At 51.4% G+C, this 12,642-nt stretch overlaps 1 protein-coding gene across 1 annotated transcript in view; it reads right to left on the minus strand.

Annotated features, from left to right (window-relative positions):
- The window catches only part of ITGA11 (integrin subunit alpha 11), a 124,870-nt gene that overhangs the window by 93,655 nt on the left and 18,573 nt on the right, over nt 1–12,642 (minus strand). Inside the window, exon 2 of the mRNA XM_019725629.3 lies at nt 1,204–1,315. Coding sequence (XP_019581188.3) covers nt 1,204–1,315 — 112 coding nt within the window. The remainder of the gene's footprint in view (nt 1–1,203; nt 1,316–12,642) is intronic.

Below are 12,642 nucleotides of genomic sequence, written 5' to 3' on the forward strand. Positions count from 1 at the left end.
CTCAATAGAAAGATACCAAGTAAGATACTCCTTTACAAAAAAATATCTACCGTCTATCTATCTATCTTTCTATCTATCTATCTATCTATCTATCTATCTATCTATCTATCTATCTATCTATCATCTCTGAGAGAACCAGCCTGATCTGAATATTGGGGTGAGGTGAGAGTGGAAGGTAGGTGAGGATACCAAGGGAGGAGCGAACAGCATGTACAAAGGTCTGGAGAACTGGGAAAACTGATAGAATGCAACCTGACTAGCGTTGAGTGTTGAGCACAACAAAGAAGGAGGAGGACGTGGAAGGAGAAGAGGTTGGGGACGGCAGGCAGAGGCCAGATTGGGAAGAGGGCAGCACAGGACATTAATGGCCGGTGTTCGTGTGGTCCCTGAACTTGGCAAGGGCGTCTGAGAGGGCCAAATAGAGACCTGGCCCTTTCTAGCTTCGGAAGGAAGGAAAGCCTTACCTTCTGTCAGCTGAAAACCAGTCAGAGGGAGGAGAATGGCGATTAACATGTGCATGGGGGGTCCTCTTGGGGTGATGAAAGTGTTCTAAGTCTGATTTGTAGTGATGGCTGCACAACTTGGTCAATTTACTTAAAAAATCATTGAACCGTACACTTTGAAATGAGTGAATTTTACGACACGTTAAATATAACCCAATAAAGTTATTTTAAAAAGTCGGAGGTGAATCCTCCCCTCCTCTTGGTTGCCCCCATCCCAGAGGCATCCTGGGGATCTTTCTGGCCCTCTCCCACCACTCTGTCTCGCTCTCACTTCCCTTGGCCCCACCATTGCCTGTGTTTTAACTTGTGAGCACATTCACATCCATCTCCTCAGACACCGCCCACAGCTCTGCAAGCAGCCAAGACCAGAGGTGCTGCCCCCACTCATGAGACACTGAGGCCCTGAGAGGAGATGGAAGGGTGTAACTAACTAGTATGGGTTCCTGGGCGCCTGCTAACTGTGCTATCACATAACCAGGAGAAGTTTATTCCCATTTCTCAGATGAGAAGACTGAGGGCCTCTGAAATGGAATGCTCAAGTTTTCAGAGTCAGAAGCCGAGTCTATGTAGCCTCTACCTGCCAGGACAAGAAGTCAAGTCACTGGAAACGGGCATGTCTACATGTGAGGGCCAGTCTGGCAGCCGCTTGGCTCAGGGACAGGATGGGGGGCCGGGAGTGGGGGTGACAGCTCTCACTCACCACTTCTTGCCGCCGATGTCGTGCTGCTGTACCGTGTAGCCAAAGAAGGCGTCCCTGGAGCCAGAGATGACCTGGGGCTTCCTGGTGTCCATGTTGAAGGTGTCTGTGAAGCCTGGGGTGGGGAGAAGAGGAAAGGAGAGGAGTCAGTCTGGGTCCCAGGAGTATGGGGGGCCCCACGGGCAGGTCACCTACCTTGGAAAGTCTTGGCTGTGGGGAAGTATGTTCCCCTATCTTGGGGAGCCCCTCTATGAGGTGGTTGACATAGTCCCTACTTGGCAGAGTCCACAGTCTGATGGAAGATTCCCAGCCCCTGCCCTGTGGGGGCCATAGTCTGATAGGGGAGGCATACAACCTATTTTTAGGGAGACCCAGTCTGAATTGGGGAGACCAGTCCCTTCCCTAGAGAATTTCCAGTCTCATGGGGAAGAAATATCTCCTTTCCTCCATCACTCTTTTCTCCACCTCTGCTTCTTCCAGCTTCTGCTGGTCTCCTCTGCTATTATTTTTCTCTCTTTTCCCTCCTCTCTCCTCCTTCTCTCACCCCTCCTCCCTCTCCATCTCCCTTCTCTCATCTCTGTCCCCTAAAGAGTCAGGGAACTGACTTCCAACCTCCCCGCCAAGCCTGGGGTCCTAGTGGCCATGGCCCCAGCACTGCGGCTAACCCCCTCCTGCTGAAGCAGCCTGCAAAGCTCTGGCTTCCACAGGGGCCACTGCTTGGCTGGGGCAGCTGAGGCAAAGCAGAGAGACAGCCCCATAACTCTTACCCTAGCCCCCCAATCTTCCTGTTCGGTGAAATCACATGGCAGCTTCCACTTCATGGAAAGCCTTGGTGTTGAGCCAAATGCTTTGCCCCTTCGGCATCTTTGTGCCAAATCACAAACAGTAACAACTCACATCTGTGTAGCAGCTTGGGTTTCAGCCATCACTGACCCTCACAGGACTTGGGCGAGTGAGTAAGCCTCATCCGCCTTTGGCAGAGGAGGTTTAGCCCCAGTGAGGTCCAGAGGTGTTCAGGGCTGCACTACAGGTCAGCAGTAGCAGGAGAACTGGGGAGGACCTCAGATGCCTACTTTGCAGCTGCTCCCCTCCATTTTCAGGGCATGTTTGGCCTGTTACACATCTAAGCCATGCCTCTGTCCAGTTGTTACTACTAACAGGGCTACCAAACGTGGGACCCACGGGGCTTACTGGGTGGATTCCTACCACAAGCCAAAGCCTTCAGATCACGGAAAACCAATCAGCAGAATAGAATTTTATCATTGTTGTTGCCCCTTCCATGTGTAGGGCACTTTATAAGTGTCAAAGACTGTTCACATGTATGCTATCATTTGATCTCCATGACAACCCTGTGATGGGGGCAGCAAAGGGGAAGCCAAGGGTCAGAGAGCTGCAGTGACCTGCCCAAGGTCCCAGAGGCTGCAGGATAGGGCTCTGAATCTGAGGCTTGTACTGCGAGCTCCTACTGTCCACCCCTGGGCACTGACCCCTGGTCTGAGTGGTCGCGGGTGATGGCCTGGGTCACCTACTTGAATAAGGCTTATTGTACGGAAACGAGTGGTTTCTTCCACACTTTTTTTTTTTACTCAGCAAATGGATACAGTGGCCAGAAGTTCCATCATAAGAGCCATAGAATTAGAGTCCCCACAGGCAAAACTAGAACACCTTACCGTCAGGATGTTAGCTATGTGCTGTCTCACTTACCCTTGTCAATTGATTATTAGTGCTTCTGGGAGCAGTGATTTAAGAAAGATTCTGAGGTCAAGTCTGGGCTCAGTGGGCAAGACTAGTGTGATCAATGGCAGTGCCTGCTGTGGATACAGGAGGAGACAGTGGTAGCAAGTGCTTGTATAGCTGCCAACCCTGTCTTCGTGATTCTTAATCTGCCACATGAATTTAGTGTCGTGGCCCTAAGTGGCAGTGGGAGAAGAGTATGTTAGACCATTAGTGCCGTATTTACAAAGTCCAGGCCATGAATGGACTTACCAGCCTGGAGGCAGCCTTGGGGAAGGGGAGCCTGGTCAGGTGAGGACAGGGGGATGAAGGAGCAGAAGTCTTTGGCCAGTGAGGGCATGCCACAGAGGTGAGAGACACCAGTGTCAGCTGTGCAGAGCTGGGAGGTGGGCAGAGAGTGGACGAAGAAGCGCAGTTGCAGACAAGGGACTCACCGTCTCCAACTCTGTCCCAGGAATGGACACACACACACACACACACACACACACACACGGACACACACGGACATACCCACATGCATGCACACACACAGAAATACACAGTGCATGCACACATGTGGACACATACATGCACACACATGCACAGGCCACTCACAATGCCTGACTCTGGGGCAACACTTTATGTGGCTCCCTGGCGCCCCCTGGAGATGTCCCCCACCATGGTTCATAGTCCTCCGCTTCCTGCATCTGACTCCAGCAGAGGGAGGCAGCTCTGCACCAGAGGAAGGAATGCGCTGACAGTCAGGAAATGCAGACCCACGCCTGCTCCCGAGCCTGCGAGGTGGTGAGAACCAGTGAAGAGGAGGCCGTAAATTGTGTCTTCACGGCCTTCCCACTACCAGTGCTTCTTGAGCAAGCACGGCCAGAAGGATTTTGCCAAGACCTGTCAGCTCCCATCACTCCTCATCTCAGTCAGTTTCCCACCCCAGACGCACAGTGAAAGCCAGACTCCTCCCTGCAACGCCCTGCATGAGCCCACCCAGTCGGCCCCTCATTTCCTGCCCTCCCCTCCATCCCTCTGCTCCAGCCACACTGCTCCCCTGCTGTTCCCAGATCATGTCAGACCTGTTCTCTCATCAGCATCTTTGCCCTGGCTGTTCCTCTGCCTGGAATATTCTTCCCCCAGGTGTCTGCATGGCTCACTCCCTCAGGTCATTAGGGTCTCTGTTTCAATGCCATCTTGTCCATCACCAGGTCCCCTGTCACTCTTATCCCCTTATTTTTCAGTTTTCCTCATGGTATGATCACAAACATAGTGCATGTCTATCTGTTTATTCTCACATGGCTGATATTCTAGAATATTCGTACGTTCTCTAAGTGCCATGACATGCTGCTCTCTCCTTACTGTATCCTTAGTTCCTCAAATAAAGATCTCGCTCATAGTTAGTAGTCATAGATATTGATTGATTGACTGGTTAGAGACCAGGACCCACATTTGGCTGGGATGCTTTCTTCCATCCATGAGGAAGAGGAAAAAGAAAACAATATTTAGTGAGCACTGACATATTCTAGGCACTATTCTAGGTATTTAACCATTAATTTTATGTTAATTATTTAAACCTCACACCAACCCTGTGAGATATGTGTATATTTACACACACACACACACACACACACACACACACACACACACACACACCTCCAGGAGGTTAAATAAATTGTCCCAAATCACTCAGCTGGGAGGAAGTTAGAGCAAGTCCGTGATCAAGTAGCTTGGGCCCTGGTGATGTGCTACCCCTGGGAGATCAGCCTTTCATACAAAGGACCCACCAGGAGGGAGGGAAACTCCTTTTCAGAGAAGGGCTTCCCTCCTGCCTTTCGGCGCCCCGTCCTCTGCTTTGGGTTTGAGTGGGAGAAGCAAGTGAGAGAGAAGGCAGAGCCGTGTGCGCCTTCTCCCAGGTGGAGGACCAGTCCTGTCTCCCCCAGCGCCCCCAACCCCGACCTCCTGGGGGCAGGATTCGTGAAGTCTGGCCACAAGGAGGAGGACAAAACCCCTCAGGGCTGGGGCACTAAGTTACAAAGTTCTGGTTTCTTCCCCCAGTTGGCATTTGCTTCCAACCAGAGAATGGATTTCCTAAAAGTGATGTCAAGTCTGTCTCCCTAACCTCGGCCCTGATCTCTGGCTGTTCCTCTGCTGGTGCTTGGCTTTCATGCTTGGGGAATGTATGCCGCTCAGAGATTTATGAACCCCAAATACCAACAAAGCAAAACAAAGTTGTTTTTGACGGGAACCAACAGGCCAGTTGCAGTGACACTGGAGCCGCGTTGGGCAGCTTGCCACTTCTCTGCCCTTGATATTGATGACAGACGGGGAGAAAAACCACAGTTCCTGGGCTGCTCTCCTATGGACGGTAGCCAAAGTTGTATCAGCTGCTACTCCCTTTCTCAGAATCTTATTTGTCTTTTTCAAAAGCATCAGTGAGTCCCAAGAAGGCACTGAAATCACATGGAGCGTGAGCATCAGTGGGGCGCGTGGCTCGCAAACCCATCACATGGGCTAAGGTGGAGGCCTCCGCCAGGTCACCAGGGGGAGCGTCAAATCCCAAATGCGCGGCACACTGGCCAGCGCTTGTCTACAGCTACAGTCAACACCCAGCTCCATTCTAGCTTAAGTGGGGTCTGCTGAGCGTCCACACTGGGCACACCCCCTACCCCCTGCCCAGAGGCCAAATAACTAATTATCTTTCAGGGATCTTGGGAGAAAGTCCAAAATCTCATGCAGCCCCAACACCCTCTGAGCCTCCCAGCCTCATCTTGTGTGAGTTTTCCTCTGGATCCCTGTGGTCCAGGTACCAGGGCCCCCCTTATTCTCCCCAGATGTACCTGACTTCTTCCCACGTTGGGGACTTTGCACATGCTGTTCCCTCTGCCTGAGCCTTTGGGATGAACTTCTCGTCACCTTCAAATCTCAGCACAAATGGAACATCCTTCCCCCTTCCCCTCGGAAGCTTCCCTGACCCCTGAGAGATTTATGAACCTGGTCTTTCAGGCCTGGTCTTGCCTAAAGATCTCATCGCCTGTCATACCTCCCTAACAGGTGACAGGTGCCTCCTCCTCTTCTTATCACAGTTAGTAATTATACACAAAGGATGTGATTATTTGATTACTCCTATCTTCCCATCAGGATGGTGACTCCGTGAGGGCAAGACGGGGTCTGTTTACTCATTGCTGGATCCAGCATTGAGCTGGGGCCTAGCTCCGAACACCGGCGAGAGCTGAGCAGGACAAAAAGAGAGTAGAGACCCTACCAGCTTGGGTCAGCGGCCTGTGGGAACGGCGGGAAGAGAAAATGCAGCACTGTAACCAGAGTGCCACGGCTGTTAGAGACGAGAGGGGCAGCTGCAGGCGGGATGTCAGGGAGCTTGTGGAGGTGCGATCCGGCCTTGAAGGGCAATGGTAGGAATCAGTGAGGTGGCCCAAAGGTGGTCGGCAGTAATCCCTAGTGCTAATGTGGGGCCAGGGAAAGGAGGGAAAAAACCAACCTGCCTGGATGGAGGTCTCCTCCTGCTCTCCTGCCAGGCTCCCTGAGGGTGAGGCCAGGCAGGGAGAGGGAGCACTTAAGTTCAGGAAGGACTTGTTAGAAGCCTGCCTTTAGCCTTCATTCACTAACGGGGGCCACTGGCCATTTACTTCTCTTTTCTGGTTCTCAGTTTACTCATCTATAAAATGGGTACAATAAAACTTACCTTGAAGGGTGGTTGACAAGACTGAATGCAGTAATGAGCCTGTGGTGGTGCCTGGCATGCTAAAGGCACTCAATAGATATCAGCCGAATTGAACCGAATCAGGTTTCCCTGTTCTCTGAGCTGCTTTAGTGCCTTTGCCCATCCTGTTTACGGTGCCAGGAAGGCCTTCCTTTCCTTCTCAAACATCAAGGCCCAGCTCTGATGACACCTCTGCTACAATGTGGTCCTTCTGGGTTGCTCACAGCTTCTGTTGCTTTCTGCCTTGGATTACAGCAGTTTACACATCTATCTTGCTCTCTTATTCAGGCCAACATCCAGGAGTGGCTTTTTTACCTTTTGACTCTCGCCTTATGCCAGAAAGATGCGGGGAGATTGGCCTGATGGATTTCACCCTTCGGAGAGCCTGTTCTCAGAACCAGTACTTGTTGGCTTCTTCCTGCCTTAGTTTACCTCTCAGCTCTCTGATAAGGTACCATTTAGGTAATGACAAAAATGACAGCATACATGTACATAGTACTCGCCATGTACCAAGCAATATTCTAAATTTATTTAACCCTCACAACTACTTGTTGAAGTATATTACTATTCTCATTTTACAGGTGAGGAAACTGAGACACAAAGAAGGCAGGGAACTAGCCAAGGTCACACAGCTAGGAAGCAGCAGGGATGGACTCTGAAGCCTCATTTGTCCTGCCCGGTGCTGCCTGCCACCATCCAGCCTTCCTCTCCTCTGTCAGCCTTCACCCTTTGCTGCCACTTGAGCTCCTTGCTGGGGTGATCTCACCCCCCGCCCCCCACCCTGGGTCCCACATCTTCACATCCCACTCCCTAGAGAACTGATGACACCTCAGGAGACCAGGTCTGCCAGAAGGACCAGCCAGAGTCGGAGGGCCTGGACGAGGCACCAGACTTGAGCTGACAGCGAGAAGCCACTCTGGTGAGCCTACGTGTGAACGGCTCAGCAGCTTGCTGCTGCCCCCAGGCCTCGCTCATTCTCTGGGCTCAGCTTTCTCTTACAGACGCACCTGTGTAAGCAAAAGCTTTCATTTTCTTTGGATGGTGGGAACTGGGATGGGGACAAAGGAGGCTGAAATATTACCCAAACTCTCTGGTATTATCTCCCTCTTCCCAGTTTTACTTGGACCCCAAGAATCTTCATGTCTAAAAGCAAATCACAGATGGGGGTGGAGTGGGATAGAGAAAAGACCCTGAAACTGTCCTAAGCAAACAGGAATGGCAGAGTGGATCTCCTGCTGCTATGGAAAAAAAAACCCCAAACGTTCCAAAGTGAGACAGAATGAGCTTTCGATGTCTGAGCTTTAGGTGCATTGTCTGCTTGCTGCCCCTTCTATCTGGGTAAATTGCAAAAGGTGGTGGTTCTTGCTCTGCCACCAGGCATCTCTCCCTTCTTCCCTGAGGCCATTGTTTCAAAGGTGGGCATTGTTTTAATGGCAGGTTTGGGGGCATTGCTGGTGAGGCCCATGTCTTAAGCACTAGTGATATATGAAAGAAGACCTGGGGTGGGGGAAAACATGGTCCCACCTCATCAGAGAAGCTTCTAGCCAGATGAGGGAAGAACGTTTCTACTGGAGAGGAGGTGGTCTTAGCTCAGTGAGCCTCCGACTCGGGAGAAGCAGCATCCCTTTGGGGCCTGTTGCCCTCATAGGAGACCTAGTAACTCTGCGCTCCAGGAAACCCTCAGGAGTAGAGGAAATGTGCAGTCCCTTTTCTGCCGGTAGACGCTTGGGCAACAGGGAAATTGCACTGTGTGGTGAGCTTTTCTCTGCCTGCACCTCTACTAGTGAAAGGGTTTAGTGAATACCTGTTCAGTGTCGAGGTTAAACCTATACACCGAGCAGAGTGAATTCCATACATCTTCTCCCCATCCCAAGACTCTGAGCATGTAAGGACCAGCACTGGGTTTCAGTTATCTCTTCATTCCCTCTATAGGGTTTGAGACACAGTAGGTGCTCAGCAAAATGTGTTGAATTAAAGTAGCCAATTCAGCTCCGCTTACCATCAACTCACAACACTGTTAAGCATCATGTACGAGATAGTTACATGGATTAACTCATTTATTCCTCACAACAATCCTATGAGATAGTTATAAACATGTTCCCTATTTCTGAAGTGAAGAAACTGAGGTGCAGAGCTTCTGTGACTTGCCCCACATTATCTGTCGATCTAGTAGGTGGCAGAGCTGGGATATGAAAACAGGGTCCCGCTCCAGATTGCATTGTTAGCCCCGATGCTTCACCCCTCTCTACCCACACCCTTTGCCATGTGACTTCGCAGCTCCTCTCACAAAAGGGGCAGAGTAGCTCCCCCACCCCTACTTGGCTTTGGGCTGGGCCAAAGGAGGCAGAAATGAAAGTGTGCCAGTTCCTAGCTGAGGTCTTAGGACGCCTTGCTCACTGTACTTCTGCCATCAATATGAGAAGTATTTGCTCAGGCTAGCCCATGAATCCCAGGAAAAGGATGAGACTTTTGGAGCAGAACTTCCCCAGCTCAGTCGCCCTAGCAAACCCTGCTGAGATCAGCCATCCCCCAGATGAATGAGACCAGCAGTCATTCAGTTGAGCTTAGCTTACTTAGGTCAGCTGCTGTCCAGCTGACCTCAGATACCTGAACTAAATAATTACTGCGTGTCACTCAGATTTAGGAGGATTATTTGTTACATGGCATTATTATAGCATTTGGTAACTGATACAGTCTAGTGCTTAAAGGATGGATCATCGGGGAGGAGGAGGAATGATTTCACACTGTGTTTACACAAGGACAAAAGGAGAAGCGAGGCTGGGGATCTGTAGGGACTCATGGTTTCTGGGGTAGTAACCCAATCGTTCTCTTCTCAGGAGCTCATGGGGAAGTCCAGTGAGAGGCAGGGCTCGGCCTGGACCTAGCCTGCCAGGGAGCAGTGTGGCCCAGTGAGCAGGTCAGGACCACACACCGAGCCTCAGAGCTGGGCTGTCCTGCCTCATCAGGAGACAGAATGGCAGACTCATAGCACAGACATACGGACAGACCCCCAGGATTGATTCTGGGCTCCAGAGCAGGCGTTGTGCAGCAACAAAGCTTCCATAGCATGACGACCTTCCTGTACCTCATTTTTTCTCCTCACAGTTGAACTCCCCTTCCTCGCCCCAGACATTAACCACTGGGTCAAACACAGTGCGTAGCAAATATGTTATTAAGGAGGGGTAACTTACTAGGATTTTGTTTTTAAGAGCAAGCAGGGATCTTAGAGATCAAATGGTCTAGTGGTCTTCACTACACTTTGTTTTTCTGCAGTGAACCCCACCTTCTTGAACAAAATCTATACATGAAAAGCAGACACAAGAAGTTGAGGTGGGGTTAAGGATAGGGAACAAAGAGTAGCTCACCACCCCCAGCGACACCTAAGGTACTTCCTTGGAATACTAGGTGTCCTGGAGCACAGTTTGAGAACCACTTGATTGGGTTTATGGCCTTTGTTGTTATAAGTGAGAGAACTAAGGCTAGGAGAGGGGGTGGGATTTGTCCAAGCTTTTCTTCATGCCCATCTTTACTCACCACCACTCCTCTGTGACCCTCCTCTATAGTCCTTCAACGCCATACATGTCTATTTGTGTCTATGAAGTTCCAGGTTTCATGCTGGGCAATTGGGACCCCCAGTTGAATAAGACATGACTTCTGGTCTTCAGAGCCCACCCTCACTTGGTGTGGGTGACATGACTGCATGCCATCAGAGCCGGACGTGAAGCCAGAGAAGGTTGCCCCAGGGCAGACGGATCAGGGTTCTGGTCTTAGCTTTGTCACTACCTTGGCCGTGTGGCCATGGAGAGTCATGATGCCTCTCCAGATGGGGCCTCCGTTTCCCCATCTGCAAAACGAGAGGGATCAGCTCTCTGCCACCCAAGGCCCTGCCGCGGCACACGTCTGAGAGGTTCTCTTGGGCAAACTCACAGCCAGCTTCTAGTTGTCAGCACGCGAGCATCTGTCTCGAGTCTCTGCAAACAATTTAGACTTGGGGGCCAGGCCATGTGGAGGAATGCAAACTCATCTTAGTGTTGGTCAGAGCCAAACACATTTAGGAAGAGAACTCTCCAGGCAGCAATGATCATAGTTTGCATTTCTGAGCCAAAGGGAAAAACTGAAGAAAACCATCATCAAATGCTCTGCGTTATCCTCTGTCTTTGCTTGAACCATGGAGACCTGGCCCCAGGGCCTTGCTTCCCTGGCTGCAGCTCTGGGCTCGCGCAGATGTCAGAGGGACGGAGGCCTCGGTGAGGCAATGTGGTCACCTTTCCAAGGAAGCCTGGTCCTGCCCTGCAGATGGACCACGGTGCTAAAACCTCAGCGAGATTTAGAGCACGTGGGCACCACCATGGTTCCTTTTTATTAAAAAATTATGGACCCCAGGCTGTGTGAACTGATTCCTTGAGTACATGGCTATGTGGGCTTGGAATTATGGAGACTTCTCTCTCCCTAGGATCCTCTAGGAATGGGACTAATCATCCCATTTGTGGGGAGAAATGGCTGGAGGACCATTACCAAGGCCAGGGGATGGGCTCCTGACGTTAGGACAACTGGTGGTAGGACTCAGAAAAAGGGACATGGGAATATCGTGTCCACCTCCTAAGAGAGAGCACTGCTATGGCAAGTAGGACTACACTGGGAGTCAGGAGACCTGGGTTCTGCCATTAGGACTGGCAGAACTTTGAACAAGATATGTCTGCTCCCTGGGCCTCAGTCTCCCCTTTAGAAAATGAGGCAGCTGGGCCAGGTGGCGCAAAAACCCTTACAGTTAGGCTGCTCTGGGTCTCTGTGCCCTTCTTCCCTGGATTCTTTTCCAAGTCCATCTCCCTTGGGAGGGGAGGAACAAACAGACGGCCACTGCCCCTGCAAGTCCATCAGATTGGCTCGTCGGCCTGAGGCCATCCCCTCTAGCACTGGGGTCCAACGCAGTGCCCCTCAGCTTCAAGACACTTAGGAAAGTGAACTGCGACACCTTCCCATCTGCCCCCGAGGCTCAGCATTCAGCTGGAACTGCCCCTGCTGGAACTGGGGGCCGTGCATAGGGAGGGCCAGTGGCGCTGAGCCGGTTCGTGCCATCAGGTTGATGCCCTCCTGTGCTTTAGGAGACCCTGCCCAAACTCCGGGCTCCTCGGGAGAGGGGCAGTCCCTCCTCTTCACTCTTGCAAAAGACCACCCTGTTTTCTAGCTCCTCTAAACAACTCACCAGCACCTTACTTCTTTACAAAATGACTGCCCTTCTGGATGTGACTTCATGCCGCTCTGCTAATGCTCATTTCCCACGGCCCTTTCCTCTGAGAGAAACACCATGGAGTCCATCCTGTTTCACATTCCTCCAACCACTGAGCTCACCAGCTGACCACTGTCCTTCATTTTTCTTCCCTCTGTTGGATAGAACCTTGTGTCTGGATGGGGTCTCCTAGCCTTGGCTCCCCCCTTCTCATGCAGAACATGGCTTACTAGGTGTGTGTGTGTGCACGCGTGTGCCTGTGTGTGCACTCATGCAAAGCCAAGGGATTAGCCAGAGAGCACAGGTCGGGAGGGGGTAATGACAGGCAAAGTCCTGAGAAAGGAGAGGGTTTAGGGGATGGAGGTGCCTTCCGTCTGAAGGACCAGCTCCACCCCCAGTCTGGACAGAAGAGGGAAGGGAGAGGGAATTAGTGTGGAGACTTCCATGGAAAGGCATCACCCTCCCCAAGGCACGAGCATACCACTTGTTTCTTTGGGAATGTCTCAGGGAAATGATCTCATCTGGGAACCAGCACGACCCAGCCCACACCCACTGCTCCTCTGGCATCGAGCTGCTCTGAGCGCGCCAGCGGCTGTTTCATGGGTAGCTATAGCCACATGTCCACCTTCCTCAGGAAGAGCCCCTGAAAAATGTGAACTTTTATGTCCTGCTAATGTTAAATGTGTGAAAAAGAACACATCAGAATCAGAAAGCTTCGCTGTGTGTGTGATGAGGGGGCAGGATGCTGTCACTAAACGAAGTCTAGGTTCCACTTGAG

Source organism: Rhinolophus sinicus, chromosome 3 (assembly GCF_057876585.1).
Source record: "Rhinolophus sinicus isolate RSI-liver-muscle chromosome 3, RSI-T2T, whole genome shotgun sequence".
NCBI lineage: Eukaryota > Metazoa > Chordata > Mammalia > Chiroptera > Rhinolophidae > Rhinolophus > Rhinolophus sinicus.